Source organism: Fusarium oxysporum, chromosome VIII (assembly GCF_013085055.1).
Source record: "Fusarium oxysporum Fo47 chromosome VIII, complete sequence".
In the NCBI taxonomy this organism is placed as follows: domain Eukaryota; kingdom Fungi; phylum Ascomycota; class Sordariomycetes; order Hypocreales; family Nectriaceae; genus Fusarium; species Fusarium oxysporum.
In genome coordinates, this window is record NC_072847.1 from 659,608 (window position 1) to 684,845 (window position 25,238).

Consider the following 25,238-nt stretch of genomic DNA (forward strand, 5'->3'; position numbering starts at 1 on the left):
GGTTCTAGTGCCGTGGTCTCGGATGAACCAGCCAATAGCAAGATTTCGACCGATATGTCCGGATTTGTCTTGGCCGGATAGCACCGTTCTAATTAGACAAGAGACTGAACTGGGTCGCTTGGCACATAAATATCCCGTAGCCGCAATAGAATCACCATGAGATCATTAAGGACTAGCAAATTCACGTAACCGCCAAGATGGGTGGAATGGGAAAGATTATGCGATCGCAATTCATTTCGCTTCCTTATCCTACCAAGAAGTTTACGGGACAAACTATCATCGTGACAGGATCCAATGTCGGCCTCGGCCTCGAAGCGGCTCGCCATTTCGTGCGACTCGATGCTTCCAAGGTCATACTGGCTGTCCGAACCATAAAGAAGGGCGAGGCGGCAGCAGCTTCCATCGAGGAGACCACCGGCCGCAAGGGCGTCGTGGACGTATGGGAGCTGGACCTGTGTAAGTCTGGGTCGGTCCAGAAATTCGCCAGCCGGGTGGACACGCTCAACCGACTGGATGTCTTTATGGCCAACGCTGGCATCATGGCCAAGACATTCACCAAGGTCGGGGACAACGAGAGCCAGATTACGGTCAACGTTATCAACACGATGCTTCTCGGCATCATGGTGCTCCCTGCACTGAGGGCCTCGGCCATCAAGTACAACAAGCCCGGTGTGCTATCTTTCACTGGTTCCTTTGTACACTATGTCACCGAATTCCCAGAGCGCAACGCTCCCAACATCTTTGAGGAACTAGCGGACGAGGGCAAGGCGAATATGGCCGACCGGTATGTATTAAACCCGAGACAGGCGCAAAGGCTAATGTAACTAGATACAACGTCTCCAAAATGATGGAGCTTCTTGCAGTTCGCGAGCTCGCCACCAAGATGACCGAGTCAAAGAAGGACGGCCAAGTGATTGTCTCTGTCGTCAATCCCGGCTGGGTAAAGACAAATATGGGCAGCGGCGAAAAGTCCGGACTGTTTGCAGCATTTGGTCGACGGTTCATCGCAAGGGAGACGGAAGTGGGGAGTCGTACTCTGGTTCATGCAGCCGAGGGAGGCCTAGAGACTCATGGGCAGTATCTTTCCGACTGCAAGATTGGAGAGTAAGTGATCTTCCCTGTCAGCGAGTCTCAGAAGACTGACATGAACAGAGTCTCGAGTTTTGTCTCTAGTGATGCAGGTGCCGAAGCACAGAAGAAGGTCTGGAGGGAGCTCTCCAGTATATTGGAGCGGATACAGCCAGGTGTCATGTCCAGTGTTTGAGCTTGGGACTGAGGCATGGGTAGGCACAATCGAAATAGTCTAGGGAGGGCATCGACATGAGTCAACGCATTGTAGTTTCGTGTCGATGCTCTAGGGTCCTAATCGTATAGTTGGCGGGGCGCCCTGCACTGGAGGAATTGCCGCGGTCATGGTCGGGATTGGCAGCCAAGGTTCTTTAACACTGGTGTCGCTTAAACTTTCGTGAAGTGACAACAGTCCCGCTGATTTGATCCAAAATGGCGAGCTGAAATAGGTAATTGGCAAAGACAGAAAGTATTGGGACTTTGTGCTCAATCATGAGAAGAGGCATTTTGGTCGTTTTAGCAGGTTAGTGCGGAACCAAAGAGAACACGTAAACAAACCTGAGATATTTTCAGGTGAAAAGACTCGGATGTCTTGAGTGCGAGACTGGTGTTGAAGATCCAAGATGATTCTAAGCGGATAAGGGTAAGATGATGGATTGAAGATTGAAGTTCAAGAGACAAAGACTGGCGGTGGTTTGAGCGAGGTTTATGGAGCATGTTACCTGACATAGCATCGGCTTGGCAAAAGTCTGGCAGTGACAGGACAGAGATGGCCCTGTACAAAACCTGGCCCTTGGTTGCTGGGACTGCCCCATACACCACTGGAATCACCGTTCGGACTCACAGGCCTCAAGCTCGCGACATGGATGGCGTAGCAATTGTGGAAGGTTTGAGAATTTTACGGCTTCTTTAGCGGCACCGAAGCATGCCACTGAAAGTCTTGAGCAACTGAACGACTTGTGCATGACTGGATTGGAGTGATGTGGGAGGAAGAGCAACGAGGAACGCTGGTGTTGAAAGGTCCAGGGGACAGCGGAGAAGGAAGATCACATTGTGGGCTCGAATAAATCACCCATGTTCAACGATTCAATAAACACTTTTGATCATCTGACACTTTAGAACCCAAGTAACTTCGTATGGTCCTAAGTATCTCGTACACCACTGGACCCATGCATCCACCCTCATTGGGCAGTGTTAAGACTTTCTTCTTTTGAAGATTACATGTACATGTCAGCGAAGATCTATAAAAGTGATATAGATCGAGGACTGAAAGGTACTGTTACCCTGTATCACTGTTACAGAACCGCCCCACTTAACCGAGATTCCCCAGATCAGGACCCACAATTTGTTTCCCAGGGCTGACCACGTTCGAGGCAAACTTGGGCAAGGCAGGTGCGCGTCCTTCTCGTGCCGGTTTGCGATCCTCATCTTCACCCGTTTTTCGAGCCGTCTTCATTTTCACCAACCGCCTCCGTGATCACACGACCGATTGAATCTGTGCTCAGTGCGAGAAAATCAACTGATGTTGATGAACCGTGTCAATATGAATACCATCACCGTGTTGCAACAAACGAAGCTGACCGTTGACAGTCATCCCCATGTTCGGTTTCTACTCAGCGCGAGACCCGATCCTGACGGAGAACCGGTCGCTGATGAATGTACCAGAGCGGACAAGACTAGTACTCACCTCCACCCGAACAGCCCATGAACAACAGTCACCGGCCTCGGCATACCAGACAGAGTTGAGGTCAGTCTACGTACGGCCGCCGATCCCAAGGGATGGTTGAAGATATATGCCAAGTCAACTGTCTAGCAAGAACAACATGACACTCGGGACTGTGGAGGGGAGAGAAATTGCAGAAGGAAAACCTAAAGGGTATGTGATCGTCTCATGGTACTAGCGATCGCTGATGAGTTGATTGGAGAGATAGGCCTTTTCGAAACGAAGGCGACTCAGACCGTTCGAAGAAGAGTACGACCACAAATTCCATCGAGAGGCTCAAGAGAGACAAGGTCGGGCGGTCAATAAACCCTATCACGACTGGGTAAGGAATCCCCAACACGCAGAGATGAGACTCAGATGAGCCACAGACAATCCCGCCGTCAATCTTCTTCCGATCATTCCGAGAAGCACCTGAAGTCAACGGCAAGCTGCAGAGCCTGAGGACATTGTCTTACCCACGACAAGACGGTGTTGAGCCATAAAATCTCCTTTGACCGAGCTCAACGGGCGTCCTGCTGGCCGCAGCGTGCTACGGACCAGACGCGCATCGGAAGGGACACCCCCAATACGAAAAAAGAGACCCGTATCACCAGTCGCTTGACAACGGCGAAACCCAGAGTACCAACGGCGACCTCCGTCGCGAGGGTGTGACAAGAAGCCGACTCATCCTCTTCAAACGGCGATTCCAGTCGACCTCCAATGATGGCCATTCCAGCCCATGCACTCATGGAGATATCAAAGATCGGCCTGACAATAAAAAGTCGCATCAAATGGTCAGAGCGACATTACCGGCTTCCAAAGTCTTGTGCAGCAGGACCCTAGCATTACTTCTAAGAGAAGGGCTGATCTTAAAGCTCAATAAGATCATCCCCAAACCTCAAACCCTGATCCGATGAGAGATATTGAACGCAATGGAGAGACCTCGGGTTGGCCTGAGATTCTGAGAGGCCAAGGAAATCGCTAGTTCACACGTCCGACCGCAAACCGTGGTGTTAAGAATGAGATTTCTCATCTAATCCATTACATATGGGCTATGGATGTGTCTTGTGAGAATCTCGGTATATTATGAGTAAAGACACTTACCTCTTTGTTTAGAGTCCAATGTATCTGTCATTTCTCTCATTCCTTTGGTCTGACCACCTTTGACCGGGAGGCGTCCCATGTTGCACCACCTCTTGCGACACCTCGTCCCGTATTACTCATCCTCCACAAGATTCTTAAACCTTATAAATCTGTTTCTAATTGTTTACCAGGAGCTCTTTGCGAAGCCGAATTGTCCTGCTGCCGGACCGTATGTTCCCTCCCGATCGAGACGATATTGAACCAGACGTCCCCACTTCTCCACGACCGTTCCCTTTCCAACCGCCCCCCTTCCAAGCGACCAATTCCGCAGATTCAAGAATGACATCTTGAATTTGTTGTGGATGATCATCGAAGCTCTTGTGAGAGACACCGAAGCCGCCATCCATGAAAACCAGTGGATGTTCCTCATCCCCAGGGTGGTTCATTCATGGGTGTGTGACACTATAGAGTCGGGAACAATTTCAGCCCTTTCCGAGGCCCACTAACACCGAGGCGGAGAATATTGTCGAGGACCCTGAGATCATGACCCTTGAGACTGGGGACAAGGCGATACGCCCACGCGCCAAGTCAGTCGACAATTATAAGGCCGAGACCCCCCGCTTGAAGATCACCCAGTGCCGAAGTCTCATCTCAATTCGTCACTTTGACAATCAACATTGAAAGAATACTGATATCACGAAGCGAAGATCATCCCGTGTTGCCTGCCGAGCCGCAATTGGGAACGTATAGTGTGGTGTATTAGACTCTTATAAATATCTTGTTTCTCTCTTGAAGAAAGTGAAGACTATCTTGAGACAAAATACTAACTTTAAATACTTAGGTCTGATAAGTGGATGTAATTGCCGGTTTGTAGCCCTACAGTTAAGGTTAAGTGTTCCCTGTTGGCCTGCACCCGCAATTCACCGACTTGTCTGTCCTCAGATTGGCCATTCCACGCCTTGACAAGCTCTATTTCAGACCTTGATCCTTTGAGTGAACCCAGAATCGCTGACTTGAAGTCCATGAAATCGCATTCTGCATCAGACCATATCTTACTCCAGAGGCCGTATTTGTAATATAACATCATCGCAGCGGCTGCAATAAGTGTGGAAATAAACAACAACGACAATGCGGACCAGAAAACTCCTATACGGAAGACTTGGATCGTAATTGTACCACTCATGGGTTTAGTCTTTCGCAGTAGCATTACCTGAGCGGCTCCGCTCCCCTCAAGAAAATGGTCAAGCAAAAGCCGAAGACCATCTTCGACCGCTTCAACGACATCTTGATCGGTGACCTCTTTACGCTGGGCCCTGCTCTGTACATTTTCGACGTTGCGACGGAAGGAATCACCAAGGACGGACGTATACAGGGTCGTCAATGTCTGCGATAGATACCCAACTCCATGAAATGATATGTTGACCAAGGCTCTACTTGGATCAATATCCAATGCCTTGTGTTGGGACAAAGTGACTGATATGTTCTTTGCATCCATATCAACGCTGACATTGAAGCGTGACGGTGTGAACCAGACCTCGCACTGGGTCTGGTTCAACATGGAGTAAGCATCGCCAGCTAAGAACCCGTACATGTAACGCGACTGGTTGTTGACAGCTGCTATTGATGCAGTGAAACCCTCATACAAGACTCCCCAGGTGGGGAAGCCTGCCCATTCGCCGTTGGGAAGTGAGCCATGAACCCAGTATCCTTGAGGACCGTAGATCCCGTCGGGCGTGCTCACCCTGTCTGACTTGGCAAACGACAATTGGCTGGATCTATTGTAGTGACAAGAAACGTTGGCATAGTATCCGTCCTCGACGAATGAATATCTGCGGATGATAGCATTCTGATCACCCGAGTACATAGGCTGCAACAGTCCAATAGCCGAGCCAACCCCGTATGATCGGCCGTGATAAAAGTAGCCCGTGCCGTCAAGTTTTTGGTAAACTGGTGTAGACAAATTCCGCGAAGAGGCTTGCGAGACGGAATTGGCCAACAGACCTGTCCTTGCTATAGCATTGGTCAGCGTTGAAAAGAAAACGGCCTTGCGTGACAAACCTTTCCAGTTCACATAGGAAAAAGTGCCCAAGTCTTGGGTCCCTCCCAAGAGTTCGTCGCAAGGCTGAGCAGGAGCACATCGAGATGCCCAGTATTTGGACGTCGCTTGATCAAAGTCAGGAACTTCAACCATCGTTTTCTCTGTAAGCTCATTGATGGTCGGTGTGATTGAGCCGGCCCAGAGTGCAGCAGGGAGCTGGAGGAGTAGCAGACAAACCACAGAGATCAATGATGCCTTCTTGCTACCCTTCTCAAAGATTGGAGACTTGGCCGTTATGGCCTGTAGAAGCTTCAATGTGTCGAGTCTGGGTGGGTTTCTGTGGAGTAGCCTGGCATTGGTGGCTAGTCCAATGAGGGATGTGACGACATAAGTCTGGCTGAGAGCAAGCAAAGTCGAGAGAACTTGTACAATGATAGAGATCAAGGTCCGATTGTCTCTGATGAAGTGAATCACCCCATCATGGGAAAAGCCTTTGGCTCTGGACAGTGGTACGGCTATCGCAGAGAGAACAAGAGACAACGCAGTAAACAAAAGAATAGTGAAAAGCTTCATATACATGATGAGTTTACAAGCTGGAATGGAAAGAAGCACGTGATTTGAAGCAATACGAGGGTTGTCGAAATTCGAAGTTTTGTAGAAAGAAACGAATGATTAAATGGCTACGTAGCAGTAAACTAGGACGGGCAGATCCTGCTATAAATCAACTACCTTACGAGTATTATCAGGCTGTTATGATCGTTTTTGATAGCCATTTTACGACCCCCATTTTGGTGAGTGAGGCTGAAAATAGAAGAGAAAACCTAATTGACGACGGAATGTTTCAGCTCAGCCAGCATCTTACTGGATCCTTCTACCGAAATAACAACCATAACAGGACATTCAGATGTAAATCAGTAGCTCAACTTCTCGCAGGCTACTTGAAACCCCACAACAGGTTACTTAAATAGGTTGTGTAGCCTATTAGCCGCGCGCGTATTAATGTTCAGCAACAGCCTCAGCTACAGCATAAATCAGCCACCAGCACGATACGCGTTAAGAGGGAAGACTGTGTGTACCATACATACATAATCCGACTACTTCGACGTGTTGTATGCCAAGCTGAAGCCTGCCGTGATTTGGAGCCAGGCAGTTGGTTGGATGATGCGCGCTATTGACGCCTGCATATCTTACTGGCTTGGCCATTGAACCCGGCGGCTAACGAGCCTTATCTGGACAGCCACAACTGAGGCTACCAAAAGGCTTGCTCAGCTGATGCATTTCTCTAATGGATGGCCATGCGAGAAGTGGCGGTGTCGTTACTCTTCAATCTCATTATTCACTCTCATAAATCACACGTTGTCAAGGGCCGACAACCACTGGCAGTCAGTCGGGGTTACACAAGTGGGTACCCGCAACTCATTATCGTCTCAATGTGGTTCCAATCACTAGGGGGAATACGGGTCTTCCCATTGGCCAAACAATTTGATGTTTTTTACCCAAAAACGTTGGCATTCGCGCCAAAGCCCACCCCTCCTCACTTGCCAATCGCTTGACTTCCGTATCGAACTCGCAAGCGGCCGCTCAGATGCGAAGGTCTCTGTTTGGAATTCAGAAGACTTGGCCAAGTTGCCAACAAACGCGTAGGTTTATGTGCCTCACGACTCAATCATCCAAACCCTCCCATGTCCACAATGACTGATCATATTGACACAGCTGAAATCGAAGCGTAGGACCAACGCCTCCCGTCGAGCTGAACCCGGAACCCAAGACTCATGCCGTATCCGAGCTCTCCTTTCAAGACCGACCTCAAACTGCTTCCGAAACCCCCTCAAGACCTATGTCACGAAGCCTCTCCGAACGTCGCATGCTCCGACCTTTCAAGTCTCCAGCTTTCAGAAAAATCCCATCGAGCCGTGCCTCAAAGAAACCCCGACCGCGGCTCCACCGTTGAAACTTCCCCGAAGAACGCAAGGTCCGAAGACATCACGAACCCCAAATCACGAACCCGACCAATCTTGGACGAAATGGGCCGCCGTAAGGAACGAAAACTCTGGCGCTTTGTACTTTTCCCGAGTCTCATAGGCACCAGCTGCTGAATGTTATTAGCCACGTCGACAATTCAGCGCAGGCCCCCAGATCGAAACCTCCTCCGTATCACCAGGAACTAGAAGGTGAGCGGGTCCCTTGATCAAGCAACCTTTTCGCGCTCAGTGTCGAAGAAGTGGTGCGACCGACTCATTACGGCACCGAGAAATAATTCCGCTGAATTGTCTCGATGAATAGCAACATCCACCTCTTCGAGCTACCCCGAGCCGTGTCTCAAGAGAACTCCGACCTCGACTTTACAGTCAAAACCTACTTAGAAGATCGCAAGCTCCGAAGAGCCCAAGACAGTCCGATCACAAACGCGAAGAATTCTGGACGAAAGGGGCCGCCGCTGGGATCAGCCTCTATCGCCTTTTCCTACCGCCACAGCCAAAGATCCGTCAGTTCTATACGAGCCAACGTCGATATCTTAGCACATTCCCCCAATTAAAACCCTTCCGTATTACCAAGGTGAGCGTGTCACTGGGCTAACAATGTGTTCGCGCTCAGTCTCGAAGAAGAGCCACGATTAACCCATGAGGAGATTGAGAAACAATTGTGCTAACTTATCACGAAGCACAGTTGCAACCCGCGCAAGCATACTCGCCACTTACTCATTCGTATGCATCGTTCACTTCAGACCCGTTCACCCCCGAGACACAGATTGTAGCTTCATCCATCCACCGCCCTGCTCATCTGTCCCTTAATCTTGAGGGATCTCGTGTATGTGCTTCAGAACCCCCACTCATCCATGGACACATCCGCCTACCTCCTTGCCACACAACAAGAGTCGCGGTGCCTATCGTATATCCCTCACAAACGCCAAGTGAACAAGTCCAAGGTCGTCGGAAGCCACAGTTTTGCCTCAAAGCGTCATATCGCGATTCATGTGTCGCGGCCCTGTTCAAATGGCAGTTTGAGATACACGACAACGCTGGTATGCACTCGCCTCTCCCGGCTCCATGCTGCTTCGTGGGCACCGGGCAATCCCACCACAGCATTCCGAGCCTCGGTAGGTCGTCTATGGATAGAACGCGACTTTGAAGGAGGTCTCCAGTACGTGGCTGATTGAGAGAAGAGCTTCAGAGAGTCAGACAGCGTCACCCATCCCACCACGTAATGGCAGGTCGCTCTTTCCATATACAACAGTCACGGTGGACACATTCCTGATTTGGCCATCACGTCTTTGGTCATTGGCTGTCCAACAATAAGCATAACCTGGTCACACGTGGCACTCGCTCGGCAGTTGGAAGGTGCGACAGCAACCCCGAGTATGTTCAAGAATGTGCCTATTCCGCGATCGTGGCAACAGTTCCGAGGCTACCACAACATGAAAAGTCTTGTCGCCATCGCTTCCCCGTGCAAAATGGAGCTCTTTGTACATTTCATCACCCCAACATTGATCTCAGTAAAAGAAAATATATCAGAGTCCATCTGTTGCCAATAAAGACTGCTTGGGACGTAGGTGAAAGGTACCATGATGACATTGTAGTATTCTCTCTTGCTCTCTCTGTCTACTACCACTCATGCCGTTAAACCGGGAAATCCCTGTAAACCAAAGTACATCAGTTGCTGTTCATTTGAACTGATATAAAGCTTACCGTTTCGTGTCTTCCTCCCAGCAACCTCGTCTCATGGATGGGCGACTTGTCTCAAGGTGTCGCCGTACGACTGACCCGAACTTCCAAGCGACAGCAGCAATCTCACCGCGTCGCTTACTCGTCCCGGTTTCACCTCTCAGAATCCCGCAAACAGATCGTGGAGGCGTTTCTCAAGGCCATCCTTTTCCTTCTGAACGAGGTTGCGCTCCATTTTGACATTGTCTCTTTCCTTGCGCATGTCTTCAAACGCCTTCTTCAGGTCTTGATTCGCTTTGACAAGCTCCTCATTCGACTTCTTCAAGTCCTTGTACGATTTGTTCCTCTTTATGGACACCTGTCGTAGGTTCTCGCTTGATGACTTCCAGTATGTCGCCATCTTTTCAGCCATAAGACGTTGCTGGCGGGCTTGTTCGAGTTCGGACTGGAGGGACTCCAGTTTCTGCTTGCCTTGTTCAACAATGTCGAGGGGAGGTTGCGCAGAGATGGGCTGCTCTCCAGAGTTGGACTGCGGGGACATGGTGTCTGGGATCGGGTACGTAGCTGCAACATAAATGTCAGCATCTGTATGAAGGGACTCATGGGATTACTTACTTGTGATATTGGTGTGAAGGTGGGTTGAAAATGGCAGAGAGAAGAAGAGAAGATTGAGCGGCAACTGAAGAAGAGTCCAAGGCGTCCCCACTTCACTTTGATTCACAGCTTACCTAATGTGCATTGACGACTTGTGTAACCCCAACCGTGCCCGCCGTCATCGGCCGGTGCCTACAGCAGGTGCTGGATTCTGTCCTCCCTTCTACAAGCAACAACACATGTCTTCTCTAAATTTACAGTCCCAGTACCAAAATGAGTCACAATCAATCCTGTAAGTATGGCAATTGTTACCGTCACTTTCATAAAGCGCTTTCGAAAGCTAACCGTTCAGCGTCCAACGACAACGAATTCGACATGATAGCCGTAGCAACTGTGGCTGCTCAGTTGGCTTTAGATATCCGCGGTCCACCTCCACAGGACATGATGCGTTTCGTGGTCCCACGTCGAACGAACAGGAGCATCGAGCCTTCACCTATTGACCGAGAGTGTATGAGGCTTTGGAACGGCTCGCAGACCAAGCGAGACTTTGACGCTTTCAATCCAGCAGTGGACACAGACGCCTCAGAGGGTTTGAAGACTGTCTGCAGAGTCTGCATCCGCGTGTTCTGGACCACACCGCATGAGATGTTGTCCTTTGAGAACAAATTGCGCTATCGCCCGACCCCACCACCAGGCATGGAGGCGTCTCATGTGGTTTTCACGCCAAAGTTCAGCCGCCTGTTTGCCGAACTGGCTGTTCACCCATGCTGGCAGGGTCTCCCGTACCTGTTGATCATGGCCATACAGTACACTGTCAAGGTTCGTTTTGACAGCCGTACACCCTGGCCGTTTGGAGTTGCTGCGGAGTTGATCGAGTGCCCTGCCCTCAAAGCACTCGATGAGTTGTTCTATGAACACGAAGATGGGCCTATGGCTACTGCGAGTGTCCACGAGATGCATATACAGGCCAGGGAGGCTCAAACGGAAGCTCCTCCGTCAGAATTCTCAGATTTTCTTGTCTACCTGGGACAGATAGCCAGAATGTCACCCAGTTCTGATTACAGTCAAACTTACCTTGGTCATCCAACATTGCCAGTCACCACCAAGGATCTACAGATCCTGACAACGGCGGTGACACATTTCCACTGGGACAATGTTGACTGGACAGAAACTCCAGGGAAGGTCTTTGAAGCTTTTGAGCGCAAAGGGGGGCTGTCTGATGACCAATACCCTCGAAACAATCGAGAGCTGAAGACTTTTGTTCGTCGATGTCTTGTTGGCAATTACCAGAAAGTTGCAATGTGGAGAGATATGGTTGGAGTCACGAATCCTCCTGGTGAGACGCCTTCCGACAATGAGGTGCTGGCTGGCGATGAGTCTGAGTTTGAGTCTGGGTTTGAGAGTGATTGAGAGGGCGATAGTGTCCGGCTGTGGATGTTACGGAACGATGAGTCGAGGTTTGGGAGAGAATGAGTACGGACGCAATTTGGAATTTCAATCGTGCTGTATGGAATAAGACAATTATTAGCATTAACATGGGAAACATGACTGAAATGTCAGCTTGACCAAATTCGACGCTTTGAACAAATAGTATGCGGTATTAGTTTTACATCACGGTAAGAAGACCAAAGGTGTAGGGAGAACAATTGTTTGCTGCGCTTATATGTTTCCTCCAATTAATATCCCGCTTTTCCACCATCACCGTACTGTGACAGGTTTTTCCTACAATGTGACGAACAATATCTCCCGCGAGGCACCTGAATCCACCCTCTTCATGCTGACGCCTCCTCCAAGCCACTGCAAGCATCCCTACGAACATGACCGAAGACTGGTCCGCTTCTCACTCCCCCCTGACACGAGACCGCTTCTTGAGCCGCGCGGAGCACGTAATATTCGGAATCCAGCCAAAGATAGCGCTAGAACTTGCCGGTGGCTGCTTAAACTCAGTCGGAGCATTCGACATTTCCGCGCCGCCCGATCTTAGGTGCAAACTTTGATCAAGCCCGACAATCGTTACAACAACCCCAATCAACACCATCTTCGCCGCTGGAACTCAATCTGCGCCTCTCCCGAACCCAAGATAAGCATGCCTCGACTGCAGAGATGGTGTCTCAGCCACCAAGATCGCCGCCCCCGGCTCCCTGTTCGGTATAGCTCGGCTGGCTCACCACGCCCCTCGTTCCCAGATCTAATCCCAGTCGGAATAGACTTCAGTACAACACCACGTGTTCTTCACCGCGAAACGCGCGTCTGTTGCCGCGTCCAATAGCAGGAGGCTTGGCGTCCGAATTGGGGAATTCTCTCCAATTGCCAGGATGAGGAAGGCTCGGCCGACCCATGACCCTGCTTCTCGAACAAACCATTGCTAATCCCTTTTGGATGAGGCATAGGGCTCAATCACGGTTAGTAAATGATAGGGTTGGAACTCTAGTTGCTAAAAGAATCATATGGTGGATTACAAGAATGAAAGACTTGAAATGGGAATTTGGTAGAGCCGGAGGAGAGTAAGACCATCACAAGGGCCAACATACGTCCATCGTATCAGTAATCACTTCCTGGACGGGTCAATTAATGTCAGTGTGGTTGATGTCGTGGTTACGCTCTTGATTGCTTCAAGCGGTCTTGGGTGGCTTCATTTCTACAGTAGTTCAATAAATCATGTCGGGTGTTTCTCCTCACGACTCAAAATCTCCATTTTTCATTGAATGAGCCGAAATGGCCACAGTGCCTTGGCTAGGTTGGCGGTACGAATAGTCCATGTTGAATAATGATCGTCAGGTCAGTGCCCAGTCCATCATGGTGAATTGAGATATGAAAGCGATATCACAAACTATCCCGAGACAGCCGGAAGAAACAAATTACTACACTACCAGCTATGGTCCCTTGGTGATCATAGATTTAATGCACAGAAGCCAGTGTCTTCATATCAATATTTACCAAACGCTGTCACTCGTCCCAGCAATCAACAACTGCTGCCCCCATCCACAATGACATCGTCCAGTTCTCTGCTCGAATCTCTACCCAAGGAACTCGGGTTGCCTGTTCAGCTTCTTCCATTCCTTGTCAGGATCGATCTCTGGGTTACCATGTAGAGTCACGACCCGCCTGCTGGCCCGAATGGTGCGAAGGACATTGTCAATCATTGTGGAGTCAGGCTTCTGAAGCCCATCATCAGCCTTGTCTTCTTCTTGCAGATCTGAGAATCTGATGTTCGTGGTATCAATATCTCCGAAGATTAGGAGACTTGACTTTTGCCGAGTCAGTGCGACGTTGAGACTTCTCTGTTCTGCAACAAACGATGGCCCGGTTTCGCGGGTGACGCACAGGGCCAGAACCACAATCTGAGCTTCCCGGCCTTGGAACGTGTTGACAGTTGAAGGTGTAACATCTTTGAGTCTATCGTCCTCTCTGAATCGCTTCCTGATCGCCGCAAGGTTTGCTCGGTAGTAAGTGATCACGGCAATGTCGGCGGGGTTGAGCGAGAGCTTTTCGATCATCTTAACCAGAAGTTCAGCAATCAGATCGGCTTGTCGGGGATTGAATCGCGTCGCCTTGTGAGGGTAGTTTCTGCAGGGGCAATTGAGACAATTGAAGAAGACGGGGTCTATTCGATGCGCACCGGCTGACGGAATGTGATGCTCAAGTCGTAGGTAGTTCTCAACTTGCGTTCCGATTGGAAAGTTTTGCAATTCGCAATACGGGCTGTACTCAAAATGGGGGAGAAGATGTCGGTAAGCTGTCCTCAGAGAGAGGTCAAAGAGACCTTGTGCCATTCGGTGTTGACGGTAGAGATTGAACACTGGCCAGCCGAGGTGAATGAACAAATGGAACCAGGAGATTCGGTAGAAGTTGGCAAATCGGTTGGTCGGCAACTTCTTTTCCTCCGGTGTCTTGTCGCGTCTGTCCTTTCCAGTATGGAGCAGCTCCATCGCCGTCGGCAGTACCGGTGCGAGCTGCTTGGTATCCCCGAACATGATCATAGGTCGAGGTGTATTGCCGAGAACCAACAAGCCGTCGGAGCAGAACAATGTGGCAGCCTCATCAAAGATGACGCCGCGAGCCACTTTGGAGTTGTATGATCTGTAGAGGAAAGAGTTGGATGTCGCAGGTGTTGTAGCCACGACGTTGGAGCATTTGATAACCAAGCCCATCAGATTGCGTAAGGGTTTCTGGTAAGTGCCGGTCGAGTACTTTGTGCGCTTCTTTGGGTCGAGCTCTTCTGCAAGCTTCAAAAGGCCTGCAAACTCGGAAATGTTGGGATCCTTCACAGCCCCAGGGACCAAAAGCTCCTTGAGTTTCTGGTGAAGCTCCCAAAGCTCGCTGTTGTCACTCGGGGTCAATTGGGGGACAGCGCTGGATCCCAGAACTCGCAGTGTCCACCAGCACAAAGAGTTCTTGAACCTCCACGCAGACGAGCTTCGAGGACCAGGCTTGAATCGCAGCCCAGTCAGAGCTCGGAGACACTTGTCCTGCTCATCTTTGATCCTGTACCCCCGGACAACCATCAGCTGGTTGGCGGAAATACCATCTTCGGTGAGCTTCTTGATGATAGATTTGGCGAGGGTGTCGATGCGGTCGAGGATATTGTCGGTTGCTTCGTTTGAAGTGGCGCTCACGTAAACGTGCTTGATTGTCTGATTAAGGCACATGAGAACTGTGATGGCCGAGGCAAGGGTTGACTTCCCAGTACCAGGAGGTCCGGAAACAATTCCGAGGCCGAAATGAAGCTTGCTGAAATATTGCTGGACCTTTCCTCGGTCACCTTCAAAGACAAAGCCAAGACAGGTGTCTCGAATCTCAACGGGCATATCTTTGAAGAGGTCGAACGGAGTCAAGTCGATGTTGGAGCCGGAATGATGAAGGTTCCAGAGTCCGTTGCCGATCAACAGTTCATTGAAGATGGCCTTCTTGTTGAGGGCGAGAGTGTCTTGCTGCATGGTGGGCCAGACCTTGGCGTCGCTCAGTCGATTGATGGCCTGCACACGAAGCTCTTCCCCATACGCGTTCGACTCGCAGATAAGCTTGACACGATCCCGTTCCAGCTCCTCGTTGACTTGTTCGTATTTGTCGTGGGCGATGGGCGAGAAGTCGTGTCCGTCGCCTGTATCTGGGCGCAGCAAGACCAGCGGAATTCGATCGTACGAATCAATGTCCTTTGGGAGTTCCGAGTCACCATAAATCACTGGCGACGCGTCCCAGGTAACTAGCTGTCGGGACCGGTTCGGCAGGAACTCGACTTGCAGCTTGGTGAAGGACCCCTTCAAGGCACGGTGGACAGCACGCCAATGCCGGTTTTCCTTAACATGTTAGCTTGAGCCATAGGCTGGGAGATGTACTCACGAAGTCGTCTCGGGAGGGTTCCAGTAGACACAGAAACCTGGCCGCATGTTGGAGGGGTTCGTTGCCAATCTTCTAGATAAGCGCCGGCATCTCAACATCGTTGACATGTTCCAGGTCGTGATGAAAGTCCCAAACATCTTGAACGTGGATCTGGGTCCAAGCAGTGTCTCTTTCGTTTTGGTCTTTGAAGCGCATCGTTTCGGGGAACAGCATGCCTCTGAGTTTAGGGATTTGTCTATTGTATCGCTCCCAGTTCCATCCGTGACTGCACATGTTAGCTGCAGCCTAAGGGAGGAGACAATGGAGACTTACTCAGTACCGTATCCGTAGTCGCTACGTTGGTGCCGATCATTGATGCCCTTGATCATGTTGTCGAGGTCATTTTTGCTGGCCTTTACGAGGAAAGTAAAGTTGCGCGTCTTCAGGATTTCTGACAAGGGAGCGACCCCAGCAATTGGAGTATGCTTGTTGACCCAATCATCAACAGTCGCGTTCGCTCCATGAAATGGAAGGCCAAAGCCAATGACAGTGGTGTTGTAATGTGGTGAAATCTGCAGATCAACAAGTCTATATTCGCTCAATTCACCGTCAATGCCTGATAGTAGTTCGTTGTGCTTCACAGTGAGTTCGTGGTGAGTCGCAGTGAAACCTCGTGGGGGCAGCTCGATGGTGATATGATACAGGGCCGAGTCTGTGGTCGCAAGATCGGCGGAATACCAACTCCAGATGCTACGATCTGGGTCGCGAGGGAATGAAATTCGAATCCCTTTGGTGTTCAGACTGATGATGAAGTTGCTCGACGAGCGAAGATGAACCAGTTTCGGGGTGCCCTCATCAGTAACCTCGCGGATGATGAGGTTACAGAGGATTTGGCGATGAGAGGCCATCTCTTTGTGCCCGCGGCTCAGGCGGCAAAAAAGAGAGAATGTTGTTGAAGAAGCCTTGTGATGAATGAGAGAAGACCTGTTGATCAAGAGGCGAGAGGGAGGGCTGCAGGCAAAAAGAAGCGGGGTATTCGAGGTTACACGAGGACAACACACATCGAGAGGAACCAAGCGTCAGTGGATGACGCTAGCCTCTTTGGGTTTGATGGAAGGTTGGGCAGTTTTCAGTGAGCAAGACATCCGGTCTCAGAAAGATCAAAAGATACCCAAGACAGTCCATCTCAACCCAGTATTAGACACTGAGCTTTCTGACTGCACTTGAGCAATTTCCAAAGCGCTAGCAACTGAATCAGTCGATACTATGCTAGAAATATCTCAATTGACTAATTGTAGTAGAAACTCTGAGTCACATCAGCCTTCGCCATGTCTTCTCAAGGTTGATCCTGTTGAACAAGATGCAGTAGTTCGAGATGATGGTTTCTTGATACGGATATAATTGACTTGTTGACTTTTGCGTATCAAAATCAGGTCTAAGGGAGCTTCGAAATATTGACCTGGGTTGGAAGAATATCGTTGACAGGGCGTATGGTAGTGAGAGTAACGCTCGATTTGAACGAAGCCAGGCTCTCACTTTGACTAAAGCCACCCGCTGCCTCATCTGTTAGAGCGATGCCTATCTCGCTGCATTCAGCCCAACCTATCCCTGATGGTGGTATTTGATTTACGAGATGGATTTAATCACATTGGTCTGCCTGAAGCTACCGTCCCTTGGCCCCAACATTGTCTTCATTGACGATTTGCTTGCTTCAATCACACCAATTTCTATCTATTGTAAAACTTCCGGAGCTTACGATAACTCATCATATTTACTCCACGCTTATGGTGAAGTAGAGTGAACCTTGAGCTGGCAACGGACTCCCTATCAGACTGATTGACTCAACTGTGGTCTTGAATCAGCCTCCCAGCTGGTCTAGACGTCTCTTGATTTGTGGCATATGTCAAACTGGCCATTTCCAGCCAAGAGCTGACTTCTCCGCTTCAGTCACGAGAGGTAAGACTGCAGACGTGAGAAGCGGGGCGCTTGGGTTACACGAAGGGAGCCCCAGACCAGGGAGACCTCCAAGGAGAAGAGCCAAGCGTCAGTGAATAACGCTAGCCTCGTTGGGGCAGTCCATCGGGCCCGGAAACCGAATTCGTTGACGCTTCCCTTGCTCCATTGAGACTTATAGACTTGTAGTGGTTACTCATAATTTAGGATAAAGCTTTCCTAATTTTAGGGCAACTCTTCAAAGTTAAGTCCAGCTTATGATAAACTGGACTAAATCTTAGCAGGCAAAGAGACGCGTGAAGAACATGGAACGGATCTGCTTTGGTGAAAGGGGTCCGATACAATACGACTGTGCAGATTGACTACAGGATGCCGCCAGCACAACTTGAGGTTCAAGGGCTACTACCCTGAATATGGATTAAGCAAAGGAGAAGGATTGGCGTTTGAGTTCTGTGAAAATCAAAATCATTCAGCAAGCGGGCGATAAACTGGTTTCCGATATCCCTCTCAGCATCCGTAAGACCGGGTCCGCCTCCGTTCGAGGAAGGTGAAATATGGGGTAGTCTGCATGAAAACGAGGCGCTTTTGCCCACGAACGGAAGACATAGGTACCTAGGTACCTTGGCTTGGCTGGCGGGAGTTGAGCAAAACTGGGAGCGCGGGACAAGGTACGTACCGAAAGTCAAAAAAACCCAAAATCCACCAACAGGCGCTAAGTCCACTGACAATCACTGGAGCCCACTGTAGTCCACTGAAAGGAGCAGCCCAAACCCCAGAGGTACCTCGCCTATCAAGAATTGGGAGCGTGGAGCAAGGTACGTACCTAAAGTCAAAAAACCCAAAATCCACCAACAGGCGCTAAGTTCACTAACAATCACTGGAGTCCACTGAAAGCAGGTCCGTCAAAACAGCCCAAGCCCCGGTCACCTAAAAAGGAGGCGGCCCTGTGATTGGCCCTTCAAATTTGATCACCGTCGAGCTTTAATCAATCCCACCCTGAACAAGTCGTGAACACCACTCATCAAACGGGGCGTGCCATCTAACCACCCAAGATACAACTTTATCACATACAAACATTCAAGTCAGTCAGATAGATGATGACGAATATCATCTTATTGAAATCACAAATGTTTCATCATTTCACATTATCATAAATCGTTTGCCGGATTCCCTTGCCGGTCTTGCAATCCCTCCTTGAAATCACTGGTCTCCGGCTGGGTGAAACAGGACGAGTGTCGAGTTGAGGCGTCTTGTCCCACAGCCTTCTCGGGTTGATTATTCTATAGTCTAATCTCGCATGGTCTCACCACTTTTCATTTGTCGCGACAAGCATCAGAAGCCTGCCATTGGGGGCGTTGCTGTAGTTGGGTGTCCGCGAATGTGCTTCAGTTGACTGTGTCACGAGCTATGTGTAGTCCCCCAAGGCACTAATAGCATGGTCCAGCTCTTAATGTCCCCATTCATGGGTCCTAACCAATGATCAAGCATGTGTCGTCTCAATCAGGCAATATCCAAACGCTAATCGTCAAGAACCCACAATTGAACCTTGCAAGTCTTGGTGATGTAGCGCTACCCTAGAGGCTCCAGCGCCTCACATTAAACCCAATTATGACGGTTTCGGATGCTGGGAAAGATGCCAGCTCACTTGAATTGCTGTTAGTCACCAACTTTCACATCCGGGGAGAGGCCCATGTAACAAGGAGGGTGAACTTCACTAAAGATATTGGTGTCATTTCTCGAGAACATCCAACAAGCCACTTTAGGAGTGGCTCCGAAGAACACGCGACAACACCTTCAGTTTCATTACAAAAGTGTTACACAAATCTCGCTAGATTCCTCTAACAGTTTTCCGCGCTCTCCAGAGCATGGTGTTACACAGATCGGAGCGGGGTAGTCTGTTTACCCGCTGAGGTCCAACCTCGTTGGATTCTGCTTCTTCACCATGAGCAATCCAGGTTAACCAAGGTTTTCAGCGCGGCCTACCTTCTGGTCCTCGCTCCTATCTCGACTGTCTCGAAGTCATTTACCGTCTGTCCGCCAACGAGGACTGTTTCCCTCGCATCATCCCTACGCTATCCGCCAAAGTCTACGTTGTCGGAGTCATGGTTCATTTCAGACGGACTCACTCAGAACAGGCAAGTTTCGCTTGTTTTCCAAGTAGGTGACCGTATTGGACCGTTGTGGTCATGGCTGACAGTATTATTAGAAACCATCATACCGCCATGCTTTGAACGACCGCCTCTGCGCATTGCGCCACGAAAGACGCCAATGTAGTCGAATGTCCCTGCCTATTGCACCACAATTACAAGCCGAATCACCGATACACGAGAAGACTTTATGTATCTTGCCACGGGACGCTCTGAAGCGACAATCTGTTTTCACCTTCCAAAGCCAGTGCCAACCAAGCTGGAGATGACAGAGGATCTCAGCTACATCACCAGACTCAATGAGTCTTCAAGTGGATATCCTTGAACGCTATCACAAGTGTATCACTCCACGAACCTACTGCAACAGGACTTTCTGAGTTTATTGGAGCGAGTTGGCCGCTACCTTGCAGTCTCGCTGGTCTATTACGACTCGGTGATCGCAATTGAAAGTGACTGGTTTGTCACCCCACTCGAAGTAAACACGAGCGCCTGATATCGACCGAGAGTCTCTCCGATGAACCATTACACTCAAAACATTTATACTTTACTAGAAGCTGACAGGGATGATACCGTGGAAGATGACACGAGCAGAACACCTATCAACACGCAGGCAGTGTGACCTATTGGCAAGTCACGAATATTGATAGAAGATATCTCTAGCTCCATCAACTGTTTGTGAGTGAAGTTCCTCCCTCGTCACGAAACTGACCTTGTTCAGAGGCGTCACGAGCGAGATCGAGGCTTAAAGGCAAGCAACGAAATGCCACGCGACGCCCGTGTCCGACCTGTGAGGATTCACCCAACTCTGAGTTCTATTCAACAACACCATTAACTTGCTGCTCCAAGACCACAGGAACCAAACTCATATTTCCGGAGACGCGAATCTGTATAGAGAACGGACCTCGTCGCTGGAATCTTTCCTAAAGGCCACCGCCGTATCCATCTCTGATTGCGACATATTGCCTCCCGGCCTTACCAACGTAGATGGTTTCCGAGGAGTCACCCGGATCGCTCGGTTTCTGATAAGAGTTACTCAAGAGAGGGGAGCCTTTGCAGAAGGTTCCTCGCCCAAGTTGGGGATGGCTTCGTGTTGGGAGGAGCAATTCGAGGATCACCTACAAGACGCCCATGGGCTCAGAAGCGGAGTGGCTGAAACCGTTCAAGGCCCGTGTCCATCGACGGCCAAACTCAAGTCAGTCTACTCTATGTCACGCTCTCCTTGGCTCTATACTCCCAATTCCCATCGGCAATCCAGATTCGCTCCCGATGATTATTCTACACTGCGCCAGCCTCCCGTGACAGAACCGTCTATCCCGAGCGCGACCGTCGCTCTCAGCTTCAACATCATACCCAGGTCAAGGCAACTGATTCCCGATGAGATGAAAGAGCAACGCCACGGCACGTCTCCGACTGTGTTATGAAGGGATGGGCACGGAAAGTGCCAAAACGTAACGAGGTGGCTGAAAGCTAAGCCCTTCAAGTTGAAGTCAAGCTAGACGTTTTTATCACTGGAGGATACTTGAGTCCAAGACATGTCGAAGATCTGAAGGATTAGTCTACAAGTATGAGGACAGGATACGAGTACAGAAACTATAGTTTTGATGTGGTCTGGCCGTGGCTCAAGGCAATGAGTCAAATTTATCATGACCTGATGCTTTCTCGCTTCAAATTCGCTACGTTCAAGTTATGCATAAAATTGTCTATTGTCCCTGGAAGACCGATTGATGAGTAACTGTTGGGCTACAGGACCTTATGCTGGTCACCCCCTGTAACCTCTCAAAGTTCACTGGTGACCGAGCCTTGTTTTGATTGTGTCGAGGCATCGTCCGAATCTCAGGAATACGCCCGGGATCAGCAGTGTTGCTCTTCAACCACACATTTACGTTGAAAGTATTGAGCCTTTATGTATCTTAATATTGTTTTGAATGCCTCCGTGGTTGAATGTAACTGTTCTTTCCATGATACGTGTCTCATAAGCGTCGCATTGATCTCCGCGTGACCACCTATGAGATTTAGACTCTAAAGGGATTCATTATATATATTACTGAACCTATACTTCTGTTCTTTACTCAACTCTGTAACTGTAAATTCGATTGTCTTATTCAAGCAAAGCTACACAGACATCCTTCCGTGATTCATGAACAAGACTTGTGAGGCATTGAGTCACTCAGAAGCAAACTGCGCTTGGACCACCTGAGCTCGCTTAATTCTCGAGCTTTCACATTCTCCATTCTTCTCCCAAACCTCTGCACTTGTATTCGAGTAAGTGTCCAAGCTCAACAACGTTATGTGTCTCGCGTCAACTGACATTTCATAGAAACTGTCTAGGCTTTGAGAATACCACCATCAACATGAATGCAGCAAGCATCGACTCACAGGCGGCCAGGAGGCCAGGAGGACTTTTGGCGGCCGAGATTGATGAAAGTCTTGTGCCCATCATCGAGGCGATACTGCAACGACATCGCGCGGTCACCCTCGACACAGTAACCGATATCCTGCAAGACGAAGAGCCTCTCCATGACGATTGGGACCAGGCCGCAGAAGATATGATCGAGGACCAGTGGCAAAAGTCGGAACGCAAGAAGTCATCTGATCACGTTGGTACGCGGAGAACCAATGATGACCCTTTGCGAGAACTCTGGCGTGTCTGTGTCCGGTTCTTTAGGCAAGCTCCTCCGATCTTGCTCTCGTCGTACAATCGGTTGCAGTTTGTTCCAAAGAGGAACAGAAGCATCCTTTCATATCACCTTTTCACCAACGAAGGCTGCAAGGCCATTTCAGACCTCGTCGTTCACACAGTCTGGCAGCAGGACCACCGCCCATTCGTCCATACTCTGATATATGCCGCCAATTGTCGCGTTGGCGGCAGGACCAACTTTCGCTGGCTTCCCTTTCCTGACGCGCCTTGCCCAGTTCTACGGTCACTAAGTGCAACACTGCAGTCATTTGACGACGACGAGCTGCCGAAGACGATACACAAGCTCCACATTGACGCAAGGAACGCCGCCATCGAAGAGAGGGAGGAGCCCAGTGTCTTTTCCGACTTGATGTACGGTATTGGTGAAAGCACCACCGTCGAGAAGTTCCCGTCGAAGCATGAGCTGGACCTGTTACGACACAACATCATTCCATTTCGAATAACAGATGTGGAGTGTATCCAGAAGACGATCGACGCGTTTGCCTATTCCGATGAGCGCGTGAGCTATTCCGTGAAAGCCGTAGCCGATGCTTTCAGGCTGTTGAAGAGGGACGAAGTGCCCACCAGGGACGAGGTGCCCACCAGGGATCAACTTCGTGAGCTTGATGCTCGAGCATGCAAACAGATGCTCAGGATCGTTGCCAGGCCCGGTATCCACGGTACTGTGACTCTCTCTCCTGACTAGTTCCCAGACAGAGAGCAGCCAGCCAGCCGATCAGGCCCATCCACGCGAGACATCGAACGAGTGGCTAGTCGATCTCGCAGCCCTCGCCCGTCTCCTGATATTTCTGATGCGATCATTCGATCCCGCCACCGATCACATTCCGACAGAGACTCGCCTCCTACCTCTCCCCAGAGATCGGTCAGACCGCGCCGTGGACAAGCCACTTCTTCTGCTCAAGTTGCCCGGTACAGCACTTCCTCCCGTTCCACCGAAATCTCTCATCGAAGGAGTCAACGCGATCCCAGTACATTGATGGAGCAGCTTGCGTCGGCTGGACCTGGCTCTATTCAACACGAACGGGATCGCGCCCCTCATGTGGGAGCCCAAGATCGTTTTATCGAGGAGCTGAAATCCAGCGTTGAGTCTCAGAAGACTGAGATTCAGAACTTGTCGAAACGGTTGACTGAGACAGACGGCAAGGTTGAGAGGCATGAGAGTCTCATCAGAAGTCTTCAGGAAGAGAACCGGGTCTTCAAGCAGCAACTGACTCGGTATGTCACAGGCACTGAGAGCGACTCCCCTTCACAACACAGCGAAGCTTAATGCATGCACTCTCTCGTTGGGCCATCTGTATTTAGGCAAGCTGGTACGCGGGATTTAACTCTAGAGGGGCATCACTGAGAGACTGCTGCAGATGATTCCTAGTCAGGGGATGGAGGTTCAGATGGGAAGAACAAAACGGACAACAGAGTTACTTCAATTGAACAGAATCTCTTGGGCAACAACATTGTGAAGTAGGCTTGCCGTAGACATTCGCGTGACTGAATTGTCAAACTTTCACTCGTCTTGCTGATTATACCTCAAGCACATGGTGGTGAACTGGCGACGGAATTAGCCGAGTTTGGTCTTGAGCTTGTCGTCGAGCTTCTCGGTTACGACATCTCCGATCCTGAGCAGAAGGAGAGCTTGCTGGCCCTTTGAGGAGTACCAATGTACCATCAGCTCAATCTACAACTCAGATCTTTGTCGGAATTGCAGAGGAAGATCTTTGGACAGCGTGCCTGGGTTTCTTTGATGATGCTCGTCTGTATCCTACTCGGGGTTTTGCGTCTCACTTCCCGTCAGCCGAGTTCCTTGAGAATGAATCTGACAAGATGGTTTGGTTCGAACGCTGGGAACACAACTCTGGCCGCATCAGAGTCCTGTGTCGCTCTCAAAAGTGGCACGATGACTACAAGAAGGAGATGGACTTGGGCGCTTGAAGGACATCAATTACCAGCGAAAGAAGGAGATGCCTATAAGAATATTATACTTTCCTTATTATATTATAATTTCCTTAATTATATTATAATTTCCTAATTATATTATAATTTTTAAATTATATTATAATAAGGAAAGTAAAATATAATTTCTTAATTATATTATAATAAGATTTTTATTATATTATAATATTTAATTATATTATAATATTTAATTATATTATAATATTTAATTATATTATAAAATTAAATTATATTAAAATTTATAATTATATTAAAATTTATAATTATATTATAATATAAGATATAAAAATAATATTATAACGTGGTTAATAAGCATGCTGATTATCTAAGTATGCTAATCAAAAATTCCAGCCTCTAAACTTTAAATCCATTTAAAAACATAATAAACCATCTAATTAATTAAAACTACTTACCATACTCTTCCCCAGAGGTCTCAATCACTACCTAACACGTCCTTGCATTATGCCCGGCCTTGCCGCATATACCACAACGCCGACCACCCGGTCGCTCTGACCTTCCTCGACCACCACTTCTCGATAATTCGGCCACTATCTGCGCATCAATATCCATCTAATTAATTACTTGCAATGCATCCTATATAGTTATTGCCCCTCCTTTCTGTAGTCTAGTCCTTTTTGCCCTCCAGCGCCGGCTTAGTATCTCATTTGCATCTCGAAGATTTCAGACCTCATTCCTCAATAAGACAACCTTATGCATAACTGCCCTTATTGCTTTAGTATTTAACTTTAAAGCTTCTATTATTGACTCTGGGGAGCTGCCTTTATGTCTTCTGATTCGTTTTTCGAGGTATTCAGACTAAGATTGAGCCTTAATTGCTATCTTTGGGGTCTTTGAAACCCATAGGGTTAATAGTTAGCTGACCTCCCCAGGAGGCGTTGGGGTTCATAGCTGCACATTAAGCTTTGAGATCACGGCTTCTAGGTTAAGAGGAGCAAGTCTAGCTCCTCTAAAACCCCCCTGGATATTACTTTCTATAAAAGTAGCTTTAAAGGTAGCATAAAAGGCC

At 49.2% G+C, this 25,238-nt stretch overlaps 7 protein-coding genes across 7 annotated transcripts; 4 read left to right on the forward strand and 3 right to left on the reverse strand.

Moving 5' to 3' along the window:
- Positions 1–197: 197 nt before the first annotated feature.
- Positions 198–1,287, forward strand: FOBCDRAFT_141172 (uncharacterized protein; the record flags this gene model as incomplete). The annotated part of the gene is made up of 3 exons (XM_059608120.1): positions 198–784; positions 829–1,104; positions 1,182–1,287. The coding sequence occupies 3 exons, from the start codon at positions 198–200 to the stop codon at positions 1,285–1,287; spliced, it is 969 nt and encodes a 322-aa protein (XP_059465564.1).
- Positions 1,288–4,682: 3,395 nt separating this feature from the next.
- Positions 4,683–6,470, reverse strand: FOBCDRAFT_242388 (uncharacterized protein; the record flags this gene model as incomplete). Its single annotated transcript, XM_059610485.1, has 2 exons — positions 4,683–5,863; positions 5,912–6,470. 2 exons carry the CDS (start codon positions 6,468–6,470, stop codon positions 4,683–4,685), a joined length of 1,740 nt encoding a protein of 579 aa, XP_059465565.1.
- A 1,112-nt stretch (positions 6,471–7,582) lies between these two features.
- Positions 7,583–9,044, forward strand: FOBCDRAFT_296691 (uncharacterized protein; the record flags this gene model as incomplete). The annotated part of the gene is made up of 6 exons (XM_059611895.1): positions 7,583–7,617; positions 7,781–7,925; positions 7,998–8,062; positions 8,240–8,447; positions 8,559–8,988; positions 9,034–9,044. The coding sequence occupies 6 exons, from the start codon at positions 7,583–7,585 to the stop codon at positions 9,042–9,044; spliced, it is 894 nt and encodes a 297-aa protein (XP_059467737.1).
- A 669-nt stretch (positions 9,045–9,713) lies between these two features.
- FOBCDRAFT_296692 (uncharacterized protein) lies at positions 9,714–10,120 on the reverse strand (the record flags this gene model as incomplete). The annotated part of the gene is made up of 1 exon (XM_031189104.3): positions 9,714–10,120. Exon 1 carries the CDS (start codon positions 10,092–10,094, stop codon positions 9,714–9,716), a length of 381 nt encoding a protein of 126 aa, XP_031036369.2. The 5' UTR covers positions 10,095–10,120.
- Positions 10,121–10,420: 300 nt separating this feature from the next.
- FOBCDRAFT_262959 (uncharacterized protein) lies at positions 10,421–11,712 on the forward strand (the record flags this gene model as incomplete). The annotated part of the gene is made up of 2 exons (XM_031189103.3): positions 10,421–10,439; positions 10,500–11,712. 2 exons carry the CDS (start codon positions 10,421–10,423, stop codon positions 11,555–11,557), a joined length of 1,077 nt encoding a protein of 358 aa, XP_031036368.2. The 3' UTR covers positions 11,558–11,712.
- Positions 11,713–13,164: 1,452 nt separating this feature from the next.
- FOBCDRAFT_296697 (P-loop containing nucleoside triphosphate hydrolase protein) lies at positions 13,165–16,374 on the reverse strand (the record flags this gene model as incomplete). The annotated part of the gene is made up of 3 exons (XM_059611896.1): positions 13,165–15,383; positions 15,525–15,637; positions 15,800–16,374. 3 exons carry the CDS (start codon positions 16,372–16,374, stop codon positions 13,165–13,167), a joined length of 2,907 nt encoding a protein of 968 aa, XP_059465566.1.
- Positions 16,375–21,861: 5,487 nt separating this feature from the next.
- On the forward strand, positions 21,862–23,706 carry FOBCDRAFT_187181 (uncharacterized protein). The gene is made up of 3 exons (XM_059608653.1): positions 21,862–22,478; positions 22,509–22,923; positions 22,957–23,706. The coding sequence occupies exons 1-3, from the start codon at positions 21,918–21,920 to the stop codon at positions 23,529–23,531; spliced, it is 1,551 nt and encodes a 516-aa protein (XP_059465567.1). The 5' UTR covers positions 21,862–21,917; the 3' UTR covers positions 23,532–23,706.
- Positions 23,707–25,238: the final 1,532 nt, after the last annotated feature.